This window comes from Chenopodium album, chromosome 16 (genome assembly GCF_948465745.1).
Source record: "Chenopodium album chromosome 16, dcCheAlbu1.1, whole genome shotgun sequence".
Taxonomy (NCBI): Eukaryota; Viridiplantae; Streptophyta; class Magnoliopsida; order Caryophyllales; family Amaranthaceae; genus Chenopodium; species Chenopodium album.
Genome location: NC_137849.1, coordinates 25,161,274 through 25,182,512, shown reverse-complemented (window position 1 = coordinate 25,182,512; position 21,239 = coordinate 25,161,274). Strand labels below are relative to the sequence as shown.

The 21,239-nt window shown below is 36.9% G+C and overlaps 2 protein-coding genes across 7 annotated transcripts; both read right to left on the bottom strand.

Annotated features, from left to right (window-relative positions):
• Nucleotides 1-6,813: 6,813 nt before the first annotated feature.
• LOC145586323 (uncharacterized) lies at nt 6,814-19,534 on the bottom strand. Of its 6 annotated transcripts, none has more exons than XM_081643109.1 (6): nt 19,339-19,534; nt 15,059-15,175; nt 13,008-13,233; nt 12,535-12,627; nt 7,581-9,499; nt 6,814-7,498 (listed from the first exon to the last, which is right to left on the bottom strand). In XM_081643109.1, exons 5-6 carry the CDS (start codon nt 8,524-8,526, stop codon nt 7,440-7,442), a joined length of 1,005 nt encoding a protein of 334 aa, XP_081499235.1. In that variant the 5' UTR covers nt 8,527-9,499; nt 12,535-12,627; nt 13,008-13,233; nt 15,059-15,175; nt 19,339-19,534; the 3' UTR covers nt 6,814-7,439. The 6 variants fall into 6 exon arrangements, 5 of the variants coding, with proteins under 5 accessions (XP_081499235.1, XP_081499238.1, XP_081499236.1 ...); XM_081643112.1 differs by having other exon boundaries at nt 12,535-12,622; XM_081643110.1 differs by lacking the exon at nt 19,339-19,534 and adding an exon at nt 18,095-18,336.
• LOC145584004 (protein FAR1-RELATED SEQUENCE 5-like) lies at nt 8,532-10,594 on the bottom strand. The gene is made up of 3 exons (XM_081640946.1): nt 10,580-10,594; nt 8,700-9,499; nt 8,532-8,586 (listed from the first exon to the last, which is right to left on the bottom strand). Exons 1-3 carry the CDS (start codon nt 10,592-10,594, stop codon nt 8,532-8,534), a joined length of 870 nt encoding a protein of 289 aa, XP_081497072.1.
• Nucleotides 19,535-21,239: the final 1,705 nt, after the last annotated feature.

The window sequence follows — 21,239 nt, the reverse complement described above, 5'->3', positions numbered from 1 at the left end:
AAGATAATTAAAATACAAAACTAACAAAATAATTAACCCAAAATTAGCATATGGTGGCCGAAAATATTGAGCATATCTATGCTCATATTTCAGACCTCCACTTATAGTTTTAGGGAAATATTTGCTAGATTTTAAGGATGAAAAATGATTGCGTAAATTATATATTTTGTATAAAGTAATTAATTAGGAAAATACCAATTATTGACTATTTAATTTCACTAAGAAAATCAGTTTTTCTTTACCAAGAAAATCCGAAAATCCGAAAATTCCTAGTTAATTATTTAGGAAATTCAGCTCTTTTAATTAAATAATAAAATGTAATTTTGTTTAATTAAAATATCTGAAATATATATATAAATAATCCGGTTTTTAAATAAAATAAATGAATAATAAATCTTATCCAAAATCCAAAATAATAATTGAGTTTTAAAATACTTTTGGCGCCAAAATTAAAATATCATTCTGGCTCCAAAATTCAAATAGAAAAATAAATTACTAAAATACCCTTTTTAAGATAATACTAATTAATTAATTAAAAATACGGGGTATTACAAAGACTATATTCGGCCTCTCTCTCCAACAAAGGTCTTGGAGAGCCTTAGTCGTCCACGGGTTGCCGATTCCTTAGACATTCTAACTCAAGAGTTTGGTTGTTGTTTGAGGACCCGGGGATCACCGAGTTCCTCTACTTGAGATGTACATAGCATAGCATCCCCATATTGATACATAAGTCTCTGTTTCTTGTCATTTACATCCTTTATACTCTCTCCATCTACACCAAAAACCTCCTGCCCACTTCTCTATTTTTTTTATTTTTTTAACACTGAACTCCCATCCAAAGTACCCAAGTCAACCTCCATCATCTCAGAAGCCCTTTCCCTAAATAATGCTGCCAAAAAATTCAATTCCACAAATACGGTCACTTTTTAATAAATTCCCACAATACCGTCCACATCACCGGTTCAAGCATTTTTTTATTTTTTACGGTTTTATGTGAAAACTACCACTTGAAGTGGCGGTTTTAGGTCTTTGAGTAATAAAAAAAAACACATTAAACTTCATTCTCTCTCATCTTCTCACTTTTGGCTTCCAGTAAAAACAGAAACAAAAAACATCCGCCTGATTCCGCCATTATTTATTCTCCGACTTCTCACACTGCTCAAACATGGAGAAAAATTGTTCCACCTACCTGATTCCGTCCTCGGAGCCACACTTCACGCTCGAGATTGTTGATGTTTAAATTAGGGGTAATGGAGGGTTAGTATAGTTTATGCCTAATTTCATTTTATTTTTTTCAATTCAATTGTTAATTTAGGCCTAATTTCATTTCTATTTTTTCAATTCACTTGTTAATTTATTCAATTTTTGTAATTGTGTATTCCAGATCTAATCATACTAAGTTTTAATTTTTTTTTATCTTTTTTTAAGTTTTGTTTGATTTGGAGTATTAGCAATCATAATGGGCTCTGTTTTGTTTTCTTCTAAGTATAACTATTAATCTTGGAGAATTATAATCATGAGAACTTGTTTTTCTTTTTTGATTATTTGTTTGTTGAAAGAATTATGTTGCTAGATTTTTAATGTATATTTTTTTAAAAAAAATTACAGCAAAAAACCGCTACTTCAAGTAGCAGTTTTCACTTCTGAAAACCGCTACTTGAAGTAGCGGTATTTAGTTTTGAAAACCGCCACTTCAAGTAGCGGTTTCTCCCTGAACCGGTAAAAAAAAATTGGCTTTTTCTAATTTGCTTACGTGGACGGTAATTTGGGAATAAAAGAAAAAGAAGCTGTAGTTTAGGAATTGGAGTTTTTCCCAACATTATTTTGGGAAAGAGCTCTCATCTCAGAAGACTCATGCACATGCACCCCTACCCCACTAATATTCTTATTAATTCCCTCTTCCTATACTCCCCCTTAATTCGACCCACTCCCACCTACACTCCCACTCCCAGTCAACTCCCCCTTATTCTTTTTCCCCACTCTATTATTTGCCCTCACACCCTCCATAATTCCCATTGGCCTCAAGACCAATTTATTACTACTCTCATCATTTACAACTACTAACTTGATGGCTCGGTTTAACGAGCTCTGGGCAATACTCTCATTTGGTGATTTAAATAACAATTTTCGGGCAACCCCCGGTGGCCCCAAACGGATAGAGCTTGGACGATTGTAATTCATATGCCTAGTACTCCCCCTCTGATTTAATTTTTCCATCCACCCCTTCTCTTTCTCCTTCTCAACAGCTGATCTCTTAGCACGTTGGTGAGGAGATGCAACCAAAAAAAGGATCATATTAAAACACCAGAGGAGACTCGCCCACTTGTTCATCCTTCTCTGAACATTCTCTATCTGCGTGCCCAAGCCTACCACAATAGTAGCAGAAATACCCTTCGTCTCATACTTAAAACCTATCCACTTTGTAGTACCATCACCCGCACCAATCTTAATCCCACGCCGCAGCGGTTTCTCAATATTCACAACCACTTTGATCCTCATAAACTCCTCCCATCCAAAAGGATCAGACTCATCCATCTCAAGGAAATCCCCTATACAGTTACCAACCTCACGAGCAAACCTGAGATTTCTCTTCCTGAACGGCACATCAATAAGCCTAATCCAGAAAGGGGAAGAGTTAAAAGAAATTTCTAAAGGTTGTTCGCTTGCTTGAATTTCTTTGAGGAGTAAGATTTTGGTTGTCAAAATCCCACGGTCTCCCTTCAAGAACTTTGGATTTATCCTCCTTGTTAAAGAATTGAAAAACAAACAAGTTGGTTTCGGTCATGCGTATAGCGACATTGTCATCCAAACGCCACAAATTCAGCATCAAACATTCCATGGCTTCAAAATTAAAAGGCTTATTGGTAAGAAGTTTGCCCACCAAAGATAAATCAATTCTAGGGTTTGGAGCCCCATCAGTATTCTCTTCACCTTCGTCTTCGATAACTATCTCTTCATCCTCGGTCAGTTTTAACTTTTCCCAATCCTTCACCAAACTATCATCCATGATAACCTACAGCAAAAGGCGAGGACAAAAGTACGAATATTGGTAAAAAAAATAAGCAAGAAAACTCAACAATGGTGAACGCACGAACAAACCCTAACAGGGACTTCGCTTCACCCTACTCGAGGGACTTTATTAACAATGTTGAAAAATAAAAAAAAAAAAAATAAAAAAAAAATTCTAATTGGGGGTTGTTAAATATCGCCCTCAATTATCTAACTAACACCCGCAAAATATAGTAAAATTACAAACTTACCCTTTTTTTATCAAAAAAATTACCCCCTCAAACAAAAATTACCTTCACTCCTTATTCACTCTCTTAATTCCTATTCTCTCTCTAAACAACAACCACCACCACCACCACCACCTCTTCATACTACCCACCACTACCACCACATCCACCTCCACCACCACATCCACCTCCACCACCACCACACCGGCGGAGCAGTAGGTCGCCGATCTACACAACGGTGCCGAGGAAGGACAAAGGGAAGTCGGTCGCCGGCGGAGAAGAGGTTTGTTTTTTTTTCTGGAATTGCAGGAAACGCCTAGATTTTTCGCACGTCCTAGGCTGAAACGCCTAGATCGTGCGAACAATCGTGTGGTTGTACGAAAAATCTGGGTGGTTGAGGTGAAACGCCCAGATTTTTCGTACAACCACACGGTTGTTCGCACGAACTAGGCGTTTCAGCCTAGGACATGCGAAAAATCTAGGCGTTTTCCTGGGTTTTTTTTTAAATTCGTTTTTTTTTCGGTATAGGGTTTTAATTGCTTGGCTTTCAATTTTCGTTGTTGTTTATTATTATTAAGAGCTGATTGGAAATTGGAAATTAAATAATCAACTAAAGTTCAAGATTTTTGAATTAAAATGATGATACCCAAATAATCACTAGAGTATTAAGATCCCGTAATTATGGAGATCAATTTATGTACGGCATGGTCTTGTAATCTTATTTTTTTATTTTTGAGTTGAAAATTAAATTTATGATTTAGGATTTGGTTGAAAGTTTGGATATTTAGTTGTTATTGAGTAGAAATATTATTTGTTGGATTTTGTTATAATTAATTGGTTGATATGTGTACTAGTTTATTATTTAGAAAATTAAATTTATGATTTAGTATTTGGTTGAAAGTTTAGATATTTAGTTTTTAATTATTAGAAATATTGTTTGGTTGATTTTGTTATAATTAATTGGTGTTGTTAGATTTGAATTTTATGAAATATTTGTTTGGTTGATTTTGTTATAATTAATTGGTTAATTATTAATTATTAGAAATATTGTTTGGTTGATTATTAATTATTAGAAATATTGTTTGTTTGGTTGATTTTGTTATAATTAATTGGTGTTGTTAGATTTGAATTTTATGAAATGTTTGTTTGGTTGATTTTGTTATAATTGTTAATTATTAGAAATATTGTTTGGTTGATTTTGTTATAATTAATTGGTTAATTAATTGGTGTTGTTAGATTTGAATTTTATGAAATGTTGATTTAGTATTTGGTTGAAATGTTTGTTTGGTCGAGCTTGTTTGTTTTATATTAATGTCATTTTAAACTCATTAGATTAAAAAGCACAAGTATTAATGCCATTTTATTCTAAATTTAGAATGTAGTCGAGGGTTCTGGTCCACGGCATGCTAGATCACGCGGCATTAATGCGTCGATTAGGAGAGATAGGGGGTCGGGGATTAGTATACGGGAAGGTAGTTCTTTACCAGAGCGCGATAGAGAAGTGGAGAGTTCTGGGACTTATTTGGATGAGCAGGAGGGGAGCCGGTCTTAATCCTTTGTTGAGGACAACTAGCTCGGTTTCGGGTTCGGGTTCGAGATACGATGATGATGGACCTGAGGATGATGATGCTAATGCTGATGCTGAGGAGCAGCCGACTGTCGTGACGAGAGGTCTTGATGGGAGATTTACGAGTTCACGACCACCTCGATCTGTAGCACCTTGGCTTGTTCAGGGGCCGATGGAGGGTGGACCCGAGGTTGGGACTGTTATTCCTAGTTTCGGGGCCCGTGTTGCTCGATATATTTGGGATGGGGAAGATTGACGGTTTTTGCGGTGTCATACTAGAGCAAGTGTATGTAGATCGTTGATTGAATGGATAGAGGAATTTACGGCAGACATTGCTACGCGGATACGCCAGACTGGGTTGTCGAACCTGCCGAGCATTATGCACGACCACCTTGATTTTTCGCTTATTTCTGCTTTTGTGGAGAGATGGCATCCAGGCAAAAACACATTCCACCTACCTTTTAATGAGATGACTATCATGTTGCACGACGTACACCACATACTTGGTATTCGGGTTGATGGGGATATGGTTGCCGATGACCTTTCTAATGACCAGTATAGGACATTTGCAGCTGAGTTGTTACAGTTGACTACGGAGGAGCTACAGGTCAGGACTCATACTGCCATCTACAGGAACGGTGGCGTCCATACTGACCAGATTATTGCTAGGTGTCGTAGTGCAGAGCAACTAGAGGCGACTCGGGTCATTGGTTACATGTGGGTCCTATTGGGTAACACGCTCTTTACTGACAAGAGCGGTTCTCGTACCCACCCTTCTTTTCTCACTGAGTTGTTTGTGGAGCTTAACCTGGAGAGGTTGACGAGATACTCCCGGGGTTCAGCCACACTAGCGTACTTGTATCGTCAGCTCGGGCATGCCACCCGAAATGGATGTGATTCTATCACGGGTTGTCTAACTCTTCTACAAGCTTGGATATACGAGTATTTTCCATGTTTTCGGCCTCACCAAGGTGTGTTGACGCGAGAGGTTCCATATGCACGTGCAGGGTTATGGGATGTTGGTATGGCGAGGAAGCATCAACAGCGTCTCATGTCCTTTCGTACTCGACTTGACCAGCTGAGTAACCATGAGGTATAAATAGATACGTAATACTATTTGTTTTATAGTTCTTTGATTTACAGTTGTATTAATTTGTAGGTATGCTGGTTGCCGTACGGAGCTTTTCCTGCATTGCAGGTGCCTAGGACTGCGTTTACCGGATGTATTCGCTATCGAGGCATCATAGAGCCATATATGCCCGGTCGAGTTGTTTGACAGTTGGGGTTTATATAGGATATTCCCGGTGACATGATTAAGCCCGATGATGCTCAGAGACCAGTTAGTGTTAAGTCTTATAGGGTTAGTTTTTCAGCTCAAATGACTACTCGCATGTGGGATAGATTTGTTCCCGGTGCTGCGTTCAGTCTTATGCTTGGTGGATATACTAGAGTTCCACCTGGAGGACATACTTGTGCACCTGACTACCTATCATGGTTTAGGAGAGTTAGCCATCCTATCGTCACTCCTAATGTTGAGGATGATCACGGTCTTCCTGAGAGGACCAACGTTGATTATGTAAGTTTTTTATTAGTTGTTTTTTATTTATTTTTTTTCCTATAATTACTATTAATACAATTATAATTGTTTGTGCAGTGGGTAGGACGATTCATGGTTACAGCACAGCGATCACTTAGTGAGTACCCTATGCTATTGAGAGACACCAGAGCAATGTTGGAGCAAGTGATTGATGATTGGAATGCAATAAATGGACTTGGAGATTAGTTGTCATATGTATTTAGCTTGGACTTTGTTGTTTTATCTATGTTTTGGATGTTGACTATGTTTTGGATGTTGTTAGTGGACATTTAAGTTTTACACATTTGTTGGAAATTATCAAGTTGACATTTATGTATGAGTTTTTTATTTTCTAATTATGTAGTACTTGCTTAATATATTTTGAAAAGAATTGCTTAAAATAAATTAAAAAAAATAACCATGTTTATTAATAAAGTTATAAGAAAGTTTAATCAAAATCCACGAAAATACTCAACAGTACTTAAGAGTTGATTAATGCCTGCCATAGTTGAAGCCTTCTCTCGTACCTTGTCTCCCACCCATCTACACTTGCCTGACGAGCGTTAAACCACATTGGTGAAATTGGAGGTAGTGGGTGGTCACAATCCATATACAACCGAATGAAATGCGATCCACCAACAATTCCAATCACAAACTCACCAGAAGGCCTATCTAAGCGTCCACGATTGTTCAACGGTAAAATAGTAGCAGATGGATAGTAGCATGACGGTCTATTTCCTACTCCATAACAAATCACCACCACATTCCATATTGTGGCAATAGCAAAAAAATCCTGTTGTGCTACCATCCAGTGCTCCTCTCCACACGCATCACCGTCCCATCTGATCCAGTCTACCTCCCTTTTCAGTCCTGAACCAACCCCTTGGCCCCATATTTCGTAGTAAATTATGCTATACAACCAAGGGTAAGAACCAACCTCATTTGCCATTTGATGTCGAACCAATCGCCACTCCTCCTGATTTCCGTACAATAAATTTGCTACGCTACGAAATCCGCAATTCCCATCTCCAATAACGTCCTTAACACCTACGACATAAGGCTAAATGACGTTGGGAATAGCGTAGCTGTATCTGCATTGTCGCATGTCGAACCCGGTACCTGCAAAATCAAAAAAATAATATGACATATAGTTAAATTAAAATATATGATGTATAAAAATATTATTTAAATCGATAATCACCTGTATCAAATGGGGGTGGCCTACTTCTAGATCGATTCTCTCGCCCACTACGTTGAACATGCTCGAAAAACGAAGGATCCCGCCTATTACGATTCTCGGGTGGTCGTCCCCTTACACGGGGGTTGACTCTAGGCTCCTGAAGGTCATCATAGTTAGGATCCATCTCACCCTCAATAACTCGTGACACGTGCCTAAGCATCACAGGATCGCTGGCAATAACCTGATCAACAAGGTTGCGGAAATGAGCTCGATCCTCATCATTTTCATCAACTATATTAGGAATGTCGACACCATGTCCAATGACAAGGGTCCTCCAATATGGATGAATGTCCTTCGAATACAACCCCTTCCCTGCAGCAATCGAGTCGTATATTTGGCACGCACAAGGTAGGCCGTGGGTAGTATGTAGAGCACACCCACAGCGTCGATGGATATCCGTACTCAACCCTCGCATCCTGTTCGTCTCACCGAGAAGAATAGATAGACAATAGTGGGATACCTTTCCATTCAACTGATGCAAAGGCTTATGCTTGTACTTCTGACCATGACTTGTTCTAAATGCCTCAAATCCATTACGAATAGCTATGATCTTGTTCTCAATCGAGCAGTGCACCTGAGCCCAAACCGTGTCTAAAGAACCTGTTGAACTGTCAATCCAACACTTCAATGCTGAATGCTGGCTCTCAACCCTGCAGTTGTTAACATTGCCGAAGTGTAGTACCTTGTATGTCCAAAACAATACAAACTTCTCCTTATGTACGAGCCAAGTGTCCACAACATATTCAATCACTTTCGGCCATCGACTCCACTTGGTTTTCAACACTGCAAGTTCTCTGTTATATGCCTCTTCAGATGTAGCATTAATCACAAGCCTCCACCTCCCATTTTTGAACTTGGCACCAATCTCCTTTTTTTTCAAACATGGAAGTAACCTTCGCCTCAACATCTTTGTTAATATGCCACACACACAACATGTGTCTTGTCTTTGGAAACACGCTCTTCAACGCTGCACAAAGGCCAAGCTCCCTATCTGTCAGTAGTACCGACGGCTCTCTATGATGACCGATCAACAACCTCAAGCAATGAAGCACCCACCGATAACTTTCTTGGGACTCTGACCTCATGAATGCGTATGCAACAAGAAAGTTCTGATTAGTCGGTGTAACCCCAACAATCTCAAAGAATGGCATGCCGTATCGGTTCGTCTTGTAAGTGGAATCCATACCTATCACATACGGGTATGTGAGTAGCAAATTTGTCATGATCGGGTGTGCCATGAAAGCATGTTGCAACACATTGTTGGAATCAGTAAAAACCCAAGTGAGGTATTTGCTCTGTCTGGCCAAATGAAGCACCTGGTGAACTACTTCTCTTCCCTCGAATTGCTCCATTCTTATTTTACTTCTGCAGTTGTAGACATGCCTGATGTTTGGACGGTCTCCGAGAAACTTTTCTACAAGAGTTCTCATGATATGTCGAGGCGGCACCTGTACCTGAGTCATGTCACGCACTACCTGCTTAGCAGCAATACTAAGACCGCTAATTTGTCGATGTCCCTCGGGATAAACAACCAAAGAATGATTGTGAGTGTCGTTCAAGCAACTAAGTTTCCAACCATTTACTACTCTGACATACTGAACCTTGAGTTTGAAAGGACAACTGTTTGCCTTGCTTTTGGTGTCTTTGCGTATCGCATTCATCATGTCTCTTATCATGCCCTTTTTTTCACGATCACAATTCACATATCGATACGGTAGACCACTTCGATCGGTCTTGTAAGAAGCCTTCACTAACATAAATCCGAGCGGTCGACAAACATTTTGTGCCCATAGAACAGCATCCTCAAAACTCGAAAACACTTCGTCTGTCAAAAAATGTCCGCTATAGTCCACACCATCACCATCCTCGGACTCAGAATCCTATATAAATATTAATAAAAGTTAAGAACCAACAAACACGACTAATAATAATAACAATTCTAACAACACACTAATTATAAAATACTTAATATATTCAATAATATAAATAATGATTTAAACCCAATAATCATTCTAATAACAATATTATAATATAAATTTAATAACAATAATAATTTCGACCATGTAAAATCCAATAACAATCAACGAATACGTGAAATATAAATAAAAAAAAATCGAAACCCGGAAAACGCCTAGTTTTTTCGAATAACCTAGGATGTTTCGAAAAAACTAGGCGTTTCAGCCAAGGTTATTCGAAAATTCTAGGCGTTTCCTGGGTTTTGAATTTTTTTTAAAAAAATATCGCGACGTACTGATTCCGTACGGTTTGACGAGCCTTCGGCGACCGTCAAAGGTTGTGTTTCTGGTATTTCATTGTTGTCCATAAGATCTAACGAATTTGATTTTGCAAAATTTAAAAAATTTTGTTTGATTTTGAAAATCACGGTGGTTGGGGTGGTTGACCGATGAGCGTTGGTGGCCGTTGACCACTAGAGAGAACGGTAAAAATTTTTGTGTACAGTAAAAGTGTGAAATTAAGGTAAAATTAATTATTTTTATAATCGTTATTATAAGGATAAATACGTAATTTTACTATATTTTGCGGGCGTCAGTTAGATATTCGAGGGCGATATTTAGCTTTCCACTTCTAATTTTATTCGTCTTGATGAATACTTTATTAATGTTTCTAATTTTTTCTAGTATGAGATTAAAGATATTTGCAAAAAAAAATTTGCATTTATACGTAAATGAAACTAACTCAATATAAAAAGCTAAACTATATATTAAAATAAAAATAAAAAAATAATAAAAAACTTTACATAGTTTGGGCGTAAATGTGCAATTTCACGAATTATTAATTCGTCTAAGTAAAATATGTTGAAAGCAAATCCATCGAACTCTCACTTCATCAATCTATCGCCATAACTTAATTGTTAATTGGCAAATCTATTTCTTTGGTACGGTGAATCTTCACACGAACCTCTAATTTGCAAATGAATCTAGAATATGTTGAAAGCACACCTCTATGTATCTCATTTATCTTTTCAATCCTCTCCCACTTTACCAATGTCTGAATATAGAGATACGGAGTATTATTTTTTTTTTTTGTTATAAGTTAATTGCACATTCCTAAAATTAATAGCTTATGAACAAGCTAAGCTAATAGCTTAGGAGAAATTAGCCAACATTGCTAGTGGTGTTGTTTAGTTTTAAAACCCTGAATATAGCATTAACATGTCATTATGCTATAGTTTCTCATAAGATTATCATAACCGTCATTATAAAGAATGAATATACAAGTAAAGCTTATATGTTTATAATTGATTTTACCTACAAAATCCTTAAAATAGTCCGATAACACATAGAACAGGGTTATGATGTATAAATTTGTTAATGATTTTGTGACACATGTGTTGGCTCAAAAAATAATTATAATCATCTAATACCCAGTCCGCAAAAACGGTTTGTTATAATTGATTTTAGACAAAATCATTAACACATTCTCCGTATTTATAGTAATGATAATTGATTTCTCCAACAAAAACAATTAAATCCTCTGACCCTCATAACAATATAGCCAACTGATAATGAATATACAAGTAAAGCTTATGCTGCGAAGTACAGAGTATTTATTTAAATGCTTAATCAGACATAAACAAGACTTGATGCTGGAATAGATTGAATAGACAAGCGAATTTTTACATGTTCAAGCAGGCTATATGGATAAATGATATATAGCTGATGTTCCCGAACAATCATCTTACACCAACTATCAAGTAAAAGCTACAACTACTATAAAAATGATGGTCTAGCCTTCAGCACCTTCGGTGCCATTTACAGACATCACAAATATTCAGCTATGTACATTTAGTTTACGATCTACGAAGATTGAGATTGACCTTTTTGATCATCTACTTCTGCTTCTACTGATTGTAGTAAAAAGCAGTTCTCATTCTTTTCTAGTTGGGAGACAAAGTATGAAAATCAAACAAAATTTGATAAGCAAGAACATCAATTTGGGATTATAAACAAAATTTGACAATGTATGTCTTAGCTTGTTAATTAGGTGCTTAATTCAACGTCTTGAAGAGAGATTATAAAGAGAGAAAAAGTAGCAGAAAGAAGCAAAAACGAAAGCGCTATTTTATAGAGAGATATAGGCACTCTTTTTAACAAAAATTGTCAATAAAATGAAATCCAGAGAGCAATTTAATCCAAAATAATCACACCAATAACAATTTTCTGAGAATACTACTCATACGGTCAGAAAATCAAAACCAAGCCTATTTTCCATCAATTATAACTATTTCATAACTAATATGGTCTTAACTAAAGCCATGAATACCTCACCAATCACCACCTTTGAACCCTCCCAAGTCATCTGTAACACATACCCGTAAACATATTATTCCTCACCTGAATACAAAAATCTTAATCCAAGAACCAATAACATCCTTTGTACTCAGTATACAACAAATAATGGTTAGTACACCATCATAGATTGAGGCCAGCAAAGGTAAAGAAGAGAAAACAGAGGAAACAAGAGGTGCAAATCGTGCAATTCATAGTTCTCAGAACCCCACAATAATGGTGTGACTTATCACTGGTGTTTTTACTCTATATTGTAAAAAATTACAAGAAACAAAAGGTGCAAATTGTGCAATACAGGCTATACAACCACCCCAATAGATTATCCCATAAACCCACAATAGACATAATGCTCGAATTAAACTAATTAAACTTATATGAGTACATTTCTTACGCAGTAACAAAATTAATCAAACATAACCTGTTAAATATTTAAGATTCTGAAAACCTAATATAGTGACTCAATAAATCAACAATAAACCCTAGATTTTGAAAAAGAAATTTGATGATTGGAAAAGAGAGAAAGAGATGAGAGCAATCTAGACAGTGGAGAATTCAAAGTATGCACAGGAATTGGAAGAGACAACATAGAAGAAGAAAGATCTTACCTCATTGAACTGAGGGGACAGCTCAGAAGCCACATCAATGGAGAATTCAGAGTACGTGCTTCAAGCCTTCAATCCACAAACCCAATGCCTTTTCTGACATTTCGAGTACATTAAGGTTTATAGGATATTACTTGTATCAGTTGTATGAATTACATATGACTCAATTCATTAACGACAAACCCTAGGTTTTGAAATGCAACATTCAATGATTCAAAAACAAAAAAACCTTTAACATAGTGCAGGCCATAACTAATTCATTAAGGATTCTCTCTCGAAAAGTAACTGTATAATCAGAAAGAAAACGAGAGCAGATAAATGACATGCCAATCATCTACTAATTTTCTACGTCCATCAGATTAAAATTTCAAACATGAGCGCCTACTAAAGCATGACAAAACTCGAAGAACTACCCGTATAAAAGGTAAAGCATGGTAGGTGATTTGGATTGAAGGACGATAAGAGAGCATCCTTACCAAAAATTTGGCGAGAATCAGGCCATGCACTTCTATTAAAACACGTAACAATAATTCTTGTCTGGTTCTCTAGTTTCCCTATATACACCTCATTTGGGGCTTTTTCACCATGCTCAAACACAATGTTCAATGTTCTCAACTGCAAAACCTAATGTGGCATTTTAAAGTTGTTCATATGCGAACTCATGGATTGCAAGAAACCCAAGCCCGTTGTCATCCTCAGTGCCTGTCACAAAACATGATCACCAATCAGACTGGAATTCTCCGAAAACAAACACACACTGAAAAAAATGACCATGCCTAAAATGTTGAGAAACTTCTTGACCTACAAACATCAAGAGCCTAAAGCACTGTTGTCTTATTAGGTGAACCTAAGCAACATGTTTCGGGTTTAGATCCTTGAGATCCCACTTTTCTACACATTTACCTGAAGCACAAGCAACAAATACACTTCTCTAGTATCATGCATTTAAAAGATAATTATTCTAACATAAGGTGCAATTCAGCATGGCCTGAGTCAACTTAATTAAACACCTAACATTTGTAGTATGACTATGTAAAACCAATTTAATCCTACATGAGCTACAGATTACAAATCTGTAGCTTGGATCACCAAAATGACATTTATTTAAAGCCATTTATAATACATGGATCCAGGACAATCAATCTCAATTATCAGGAACACAACAACTTCTGACAATATAATTTCAAATTTCAGATTTATGTATGAACTACGCTCAAATGAACTAAGGCGATTTAACCAATAATATTAGGAAAATTTGTTCAAAAGGACCACTAAAGTGACCTCTTTTGTTCAAAAGGACCTATTAAGGAAAAAGTTGTTTAAAAGGACAACAAAAGACAGTTTGAGTTGTTGAGAAGGACCAAACCCGATTTTCAGGCAAGTCAACACCGGATTCCGACATTGACCATTACGTGCTAAGCACGTGCTTCATTATTTTGAGGCCAAATTTTTATTTTCCCTTTTTTTTTCCCTCTTTCCACCAATTCCCCCCAAATTTCCCCTTTACCCCCAATTTTTCCCTTTCTTCTTCTTTCTCACTCCTCAAAGCATAAACCATGAATCTAAACCATGAACCAAATTTGTTTTTTCCTTTTTCCACAATTTCCCCCCATTTTTCCCTTTAACCCCAATTATCCCTTTTTCCCTTCATTCTCTCTCCTCATTTCTGTAACCTTTGATTATATTCAACCCGTAATTCGCATTTATTTTCAAACGAATTCATCCACACTACAATTGAGGATAATTCGCACAAGGTAAGCATTGTGGGTTTAGGTGGTTGTGGGTTCGTTAGGTGTTTGTTTGGGCTGTTTGGTGGAGGTGCGGAGGTGTGTTGGAGTGGTGGCCTGGTTGTTGTCGGTGGTGAAGTGGGAGGAGGGTTAGCGTGTTGTGGGTTGATGTTGTGCTTATTTTCTGCTTGTGGTGAAGTTAATTTAATTAACCATTTAACTTGATGCTTTGACCTCACTAACAATGGCAAACAAGATGAGTATAGAGAAAGAAAGGAGGAGAGAGAATGAAATTGAAAAGGGTTAAATTGGGGTTAATTGGAAAATTAGAGGAAAATTATGGAAAAAGGAAAAAAAAATTAAATTTTGGTGAAATTAATGAGTCACGTGCTTGGCACGTGATGGTCAACGCCGGAGTCCGGCGTTAACTTGCCTGAAAATCGGCTTTGGTCCTCAACAACCCAAACTGTTTTTTTGTGGTCCTTTTAAATAACTTTTTCCTTAATAGGTCCTTTTGAACAAAAGAGGCCACTTCAGTGGTCCTTTTGAACAAATTTTCCATAATATTATGTACAAATAAGTAGTTCAATTTGTAAACGCTCCTGGACAAACATACATATTTGTACTACTTATTCGTACAAAGAAAATAAGTTTGTCAATCTAGGAGTTGCCACGAAAGTGATAAATATCTTATGGGTGAGAGACTAAGCACTTATGTGTGTGCCTCTATGTGAGAGAAAGACAGAGAGAGGGAGAAAGAGAGATATGGAGAGGAAGGAAGACTGGAAGAGAATACGAACCAGGGTCAATGGGCGCAACTGCTGTCACTGAAATTGCCTAAGTATTGGAAACATCGTTAGCTCGCAAATTTTTCCCCAAATCTAAGAATTCCAGTGCATAAATTGATTTGTTTGCACCTAGAAAAAACAGGTAGATAACTAAGCAAAATAAACAACAAGACTAGAGCGTTGTGATGAAACACTGAAATTACTAAATCATGAGTAGCAGAAATCAACAATTTGGTTAACTAAATATTTTAACTTCCAACCTTTCATATCAAAATCAAATTGAACCCAAGAATCAACTTTGATAGATAAAAGAAAAAACAAAATAAATTAAGCACGAATGGGAGTGATTTCTCTCACAAATTCACAAGTGAAATATTTAGAAGTTAGGTATGAAAGAGTCGCAACCTAACATATATTCTATAGAAAATTAAATTAATCATCTTGGCAAGCATAGTTAATTATACTTGCCTGAGCTTGAAAAAACATGAAAATATGAGATTAACGAGTACACATTATTTAACAAAAATTAAAGTAGCCCCATCAAAGAAAACAAGGTTCAAAGCTTTAAGCACACCACCTAGAGGTGGTTATTGGGTAGGGTAGCGCAATGAAACCTAAAAAGGTGGTTAGCCACTTGGCCCTGATGGTATACTGATAGAGGTGTGGAGGTGTTTGGGTAAGATATGTATTGATTGGTTAACAAACCTTTTCAACAAGATATGGACGGCTAAAAAGATCCCGCAAGATTAGAGAAAGAGCACCTTGGTCCCGGTTTATAAAAACAAAGGAGACGCTCAAGATTGTTCTAATTACCGAGGTTAAGCTTATGAGCCACACTATGAAGCTGCGGGAAAGGGTGATCGAACAAAAGTTGAGGGCATGCACAAGCATTTCGAATAACCAATTTGGTTTTATGCCCGGGAGATCTACTATGGAAGCAATCCATTTGATAAGACAAATGATGGAGTTTTATAGGGTAAAGAAGAAGGATCTTCATATGGTCTTTATGATTTAGAGAAGGCATATGACAAGGTGCCAAGAGAGGTACTTTGGTTGGCAATGTTAAATAAAGGTATCCCACGAAGGCATGTGGACCTGTTTAAGGATGTGTCAACAAATGTGAGGACATGTGGAGGGTTGATAAAAGATTTCCCTATTACAATCGGATTGCATCAAGGGTCTGCATTAAGCCCTTTTCTTTTTGCAACAGTTCTAGATGAAGTAAGTAGACCAATTCAAGATGAGGTTCCATGGTGTATGTTGTTTGTAGATGATATCGTTTTGGTGGATGAGACAAAGGATGGGGTTAATGCCAAGTTAGAGCAATGGAGGCAAAGGTTGGAATCTAGAGGGTTTAAGCTAAGTCGGAGTAAGACTGAATATTTGGTATGTCGTATTGGTACTCAGAGGGGGACAAACAATGAAGTGGTGAGTTTGGATGGAAAGGATTTGACCATGAGTGAATGTTTTAAGTATCTTGGGTCAATCATACAGAAGAATGGTGACATTGATCTAGATGTGGCCCACATGATTAAGTCAGGGTGGCTTAATTGGAGAGTGGCCACGGGAGTGTTATGCGACCGAAGCATTCCCTTACAGTTGAAGGGAAAATTCTACAGGACTGCCATAAGACCAGTGTTGCTCTATGGTACAAAATGTTGAGCTTCTAAGAAAGAGCACATTAATAAGATGGAGGTTACGGAAATGCGCATGTTAAGGTGGATGTGTGGAAACACTTTAAGAGATAGAATCAGAAATATGAGGTTATTCGCAAGAAAGTAGGTGTGGCAGGCATTGCAGATAAATTAAGGAAAAATCATCTGCGTTGGTTTGGACATATAAGACGGAGACCCGAGGGTGCACCGGTGCGAAGAGTGGAAGAGTGGGACCATGGAAGGGTTAAACGAGGAAGAGGGAGACCAAAAATGACTTGGTTGGAAGGAATTAGGAAGGATATGAAGTGCATGGATTTACATGAGGATGAAGCACTGGATCGTAAGGGATAAAGGAGAAAGGATGAAGGAGAAAGATTTATGTTGATGACTATACGGAATAATCAAATTTGGTTCATATTAGCCGATCCCACTTTTGGGATTAAGGCTTTGATTGATTGATTGAATGGACAGGGCCTTTAGTGGATAGGGCCCTTATTGGGTAGGATCAATATAGGGCCAAAATATTTTTCCAATTTAATTAATAAAGAAAATAGATAATGTAAAATATAATTACATAGATGAATTTGTATTCATATATACTTAATAATGGCTTTGTCCAATATTTATTTTAAGTAATATTTTGTAGGCCCGCCCATTATCGACCTGCTATTGACCCACGACTCGCATTGGCCCGACCCGATATTGACCCCATAAAATATGGCCCTTTTTTACCCGACCCGCACTGACCCTAACCCGACCCGCCCAATAACCAACACCACTTATTCGTAGAAATCCAAGAAAATAACTATCACTAAAAAAAGGAAAAAAACCAAACTGCTCTTCGCTGGGTTTAATATAGAAAGAACATCAAAGCTCACAAAGACACAACGGCAAGGCCATGTTAAAGGTAGTCGGATTCTCATCCCAGAAATCAGATCAAAAAACATATTCTAGCACAAATAATCACCCAAAACTAACACCCAGAAATCCCCATTTCTCATTTTGAACAAAAATCAAAACCCTAATTCCCAAATTCAATCAAAACCATTTATCCCAAACTCAACACAAAATCCAACCAATAAATCACATTTTAAACCATAATTTAGCACCGAAAAAGCTCATATTATTAAAGAAAACAACAAAAATAACACCCAATTTCAACAAAAATCAAAACCCCCTTTTCCTAATTTATCAAAAATCAAAACCCCATCTCACAAATTACAAAAGAGATTAAAAGCATACCACAGGATTATGTTCCTTAAGAAGAGAAGGATTTTCTTTAAGCAATCTCTAAAACGTAACAAGATCGCCTGAGCATATCCATGAATGGTAATAGGCTTCAAATATCAAAAAATCAAAACTCTAATTGTAGTATCAAACGATGGAAACAAACCTTAGCTTCAGTGGATATAATTACCAAACCACCACCACCAGAACACGTACGACGCAACCCAGGATACGACAAGGCGAGCAACCAATCCATGATCAGTACGAATCCAACAACCAAATTTCTAAATAACAAAACCATGGAAAATGATCGAAGGAGAAAAAGCCATGGAATATGAGAAAGCAAGAGAGAATGAGTTATAGCGAGGAAATAGGGAAAGAAAGGACAGAAGGAAATGGAAAAAAGACTAGTGGGGACAAAGCTACAATGGCAAGCACGTAAAATGAGTCGCATAAAAAGGGTAGAACTAACCGTGCAGTGTCCTACTGTTCATTAGGAACAGTATCGGTGGTCTTCTCACTTTTTAAAGAGTGTAGATAGATGTAGATGTACATGTACTGATGTAGATAGATACTCCCTCCGTTTTTTTTTAAATGCATCACTTAAATTTTTACACTATTCACATACCATTGTTGACTTAATTTTTCACCTCTATAAAATAAATATATATTATTATACAATATATCATTGGATTAGTCATAATGTCTACTTTCATAATATAATTTTATTACAATTTTTCTTAATAGAAAGTAAAAGATATTAATGGTCGTGTTTCGACAAATGTGCCGGTCAAAGTGATGCAAATAAAAGAAAATAGAGAGAGTAAATAAATGCATCATATTAGAACGAACCTGTCGAATGAATTATCTCAGACATATCAAAGTTCAACCAATCTAATAAGCAGAAAAATGACATTAACCAGAGATGTCAATTTGGGTATTCAAGTCAGGTTTTGATCGGGTCAAATTAGGATCAGGTTATGTTAGGAATGACAATGGATCGGACTCGGGTCGGACTGTGTAGGGTCCGAATCCTATCCGTTTACTAAACGGACCTAAAATTTGAATCCGACTCCGGATCCAACTCCGCTTATACTTGACCCGAATTCGAATCCGATGGACTCAATATCCTCCGAATCCGAATCCAAGTCCGTTTTTCATACAATTTTTTTTTTCCTTTTCTTAGATCAGAAGTAGAAAATAGATAAAAAAAAATAAAAAAAAAAAAAAGATAAATAGAGGGGGTTGAAGAAATATAGAGTTTGTACACAGAAAAATAATGATGATTATCACTTGAAAAATAAATTTAAGATCTACACAATATAAATACTCCGTTCAAACTTTCAGATCTACACAAAATAATTACTCCGTACAAACTTTCAGTTCAATTAGTGGAATTGGAGAACTTACAAAGTTGTTCTTGGCTTCAGGCTTTTAGTCTTCAATTATTGTTATTCTGGTTTAGATCTCCATTATTGATTTTGAATTTTTGATAATTGGTAAAATATAGTGATAATTGGAGAAGTATGAACAGAGAGTGAGGAGAGAGAAAGGAGAGGAAGGAGAAAGGAGAGAGAAAATTGAGTCCTTGAGGGACAGTGAGTGAGAAAAGTGGCGGAGGAGTTGGAAAAAAGGTAGGGTAAAATAAATTTATGCCACGTAAAAACTCGTGGGTCGGACTCGGTTGGATGCTATGCAAGGTCCGAGTCCGATCCGAATCCTATTTGGATTCGGAGTTTTATTATCGGATTCGAACTCGAATTTTATTTTTTTGGACTTGGATTGGACTTTTTTCCTCGGATTGCACTCGGGTCAAATTCAAATTAAATTGTCATCCCTCGGTTATGTCTAGTCAATCTAGCCTCAGATGAGGTTCGAGTTCGGGTCGGGTCGATTTCGGTTCATATTATTCCGGGACTTTCACTTTTTCGGGTGTAGGTCGGGTTCGATTCGAGTCAAATTAAGATCGAGTTCAATTTCAGGTTCGGGTTGTGTTGTGTCGGGTTTGGGAGGGTGAATAGAAGGTACATTCGGGTTCGGTTCAGTGTTGGGTCAGATAATTGGTCAGATAATCTTAAAGTTGGATCATTCTTGGTTTTGGTTCAAGTTCATTTCGAATAAATATCGATGTGGTCAAGTTGAATGTATATAGTTACGTGCTGCATAATTTGATCAAGCAATATAAAGATTTTATTAAACCTATATACGAAGTAATAGAGAACAAAAGGTATATAAGTTGAACAAATTGTACCAATATGTTGTTAAGGATTGAGGGTTTACATAATTGTACCAATATATAAGCTGAACAAAAGGTATATAAAATTTTAGAGAAAATTGTAAAAAAGGACCTTTTTAGTGGTGGACTTTTTGAGAAGGACTTTTTAAGTGAAAACTTGTGAAAAATGACCTTTTAAGTTGTATTTTGTTTGTATGGATTATTTGGGTGAGCTTGCATGGTGGTCAATGCCAGAGCTCCGACGTTGACTATCACGTGTTAGTAACGTGACTTATTTAAAAAAATATAACACGTGATAGTTAACGCCGGAGCTCTGCCCCACTAGGGATGACAATGGGTCGGGTCTGGGCCAGTTCCACTAAGACCCAAATCCAGACCAATAATTTCGGAGGTGGACCTAGATCCGACCCAGACCCACTGGGTCTAAAAAATACAGACCCATATCCATCGAGTCTAGCGGGTCTCGAGTCTAAAACGGGTTTAAATATGGTTTTTATTAAATTTTTATAATTTTGTATATATATTATAACTTAATAACTATACTACTACTTCAAAAAATAAAAGATGCATTAAAAAAAAAAAAAAAAACTTGTTCATATTCTTAACACACAAAATAATTTGTTCATTAAAAAGTAAAGACAATGCAAGAAGACAAAATTTGTACTCCGCAAAAACTTATTTTCTTGGTTGCTTGTTGTATTATTTGCTCATTTTCACTAAAGTCTATCTTCTCAACCTCTAATTGCGTAGTATATTAAATGATTATTTAATTATATTATAACTGATATATATTTTTTATTTATAAAAAAAAAAAAAAAATTAACAACGGGTCCATGGGTCGGATCTGGGTCGGGTCTGGGTCTACAATTTTTGGACCCAGACCCAAACTTAGACCCGACCCATTAAGCTTAGACCCAGATCCGACCCAGACCCATCGGTTCTAAAATTTAAGGACCCAGACCCTATAATATGGGTCGGGTCCAACCGGGTCTAGGTCGGGTCCAGGACCCATTGCCATCCCTAACTACCACGCAAGCTCACCCAAGTACCCCATACAAAAAAAAAAATACAACTT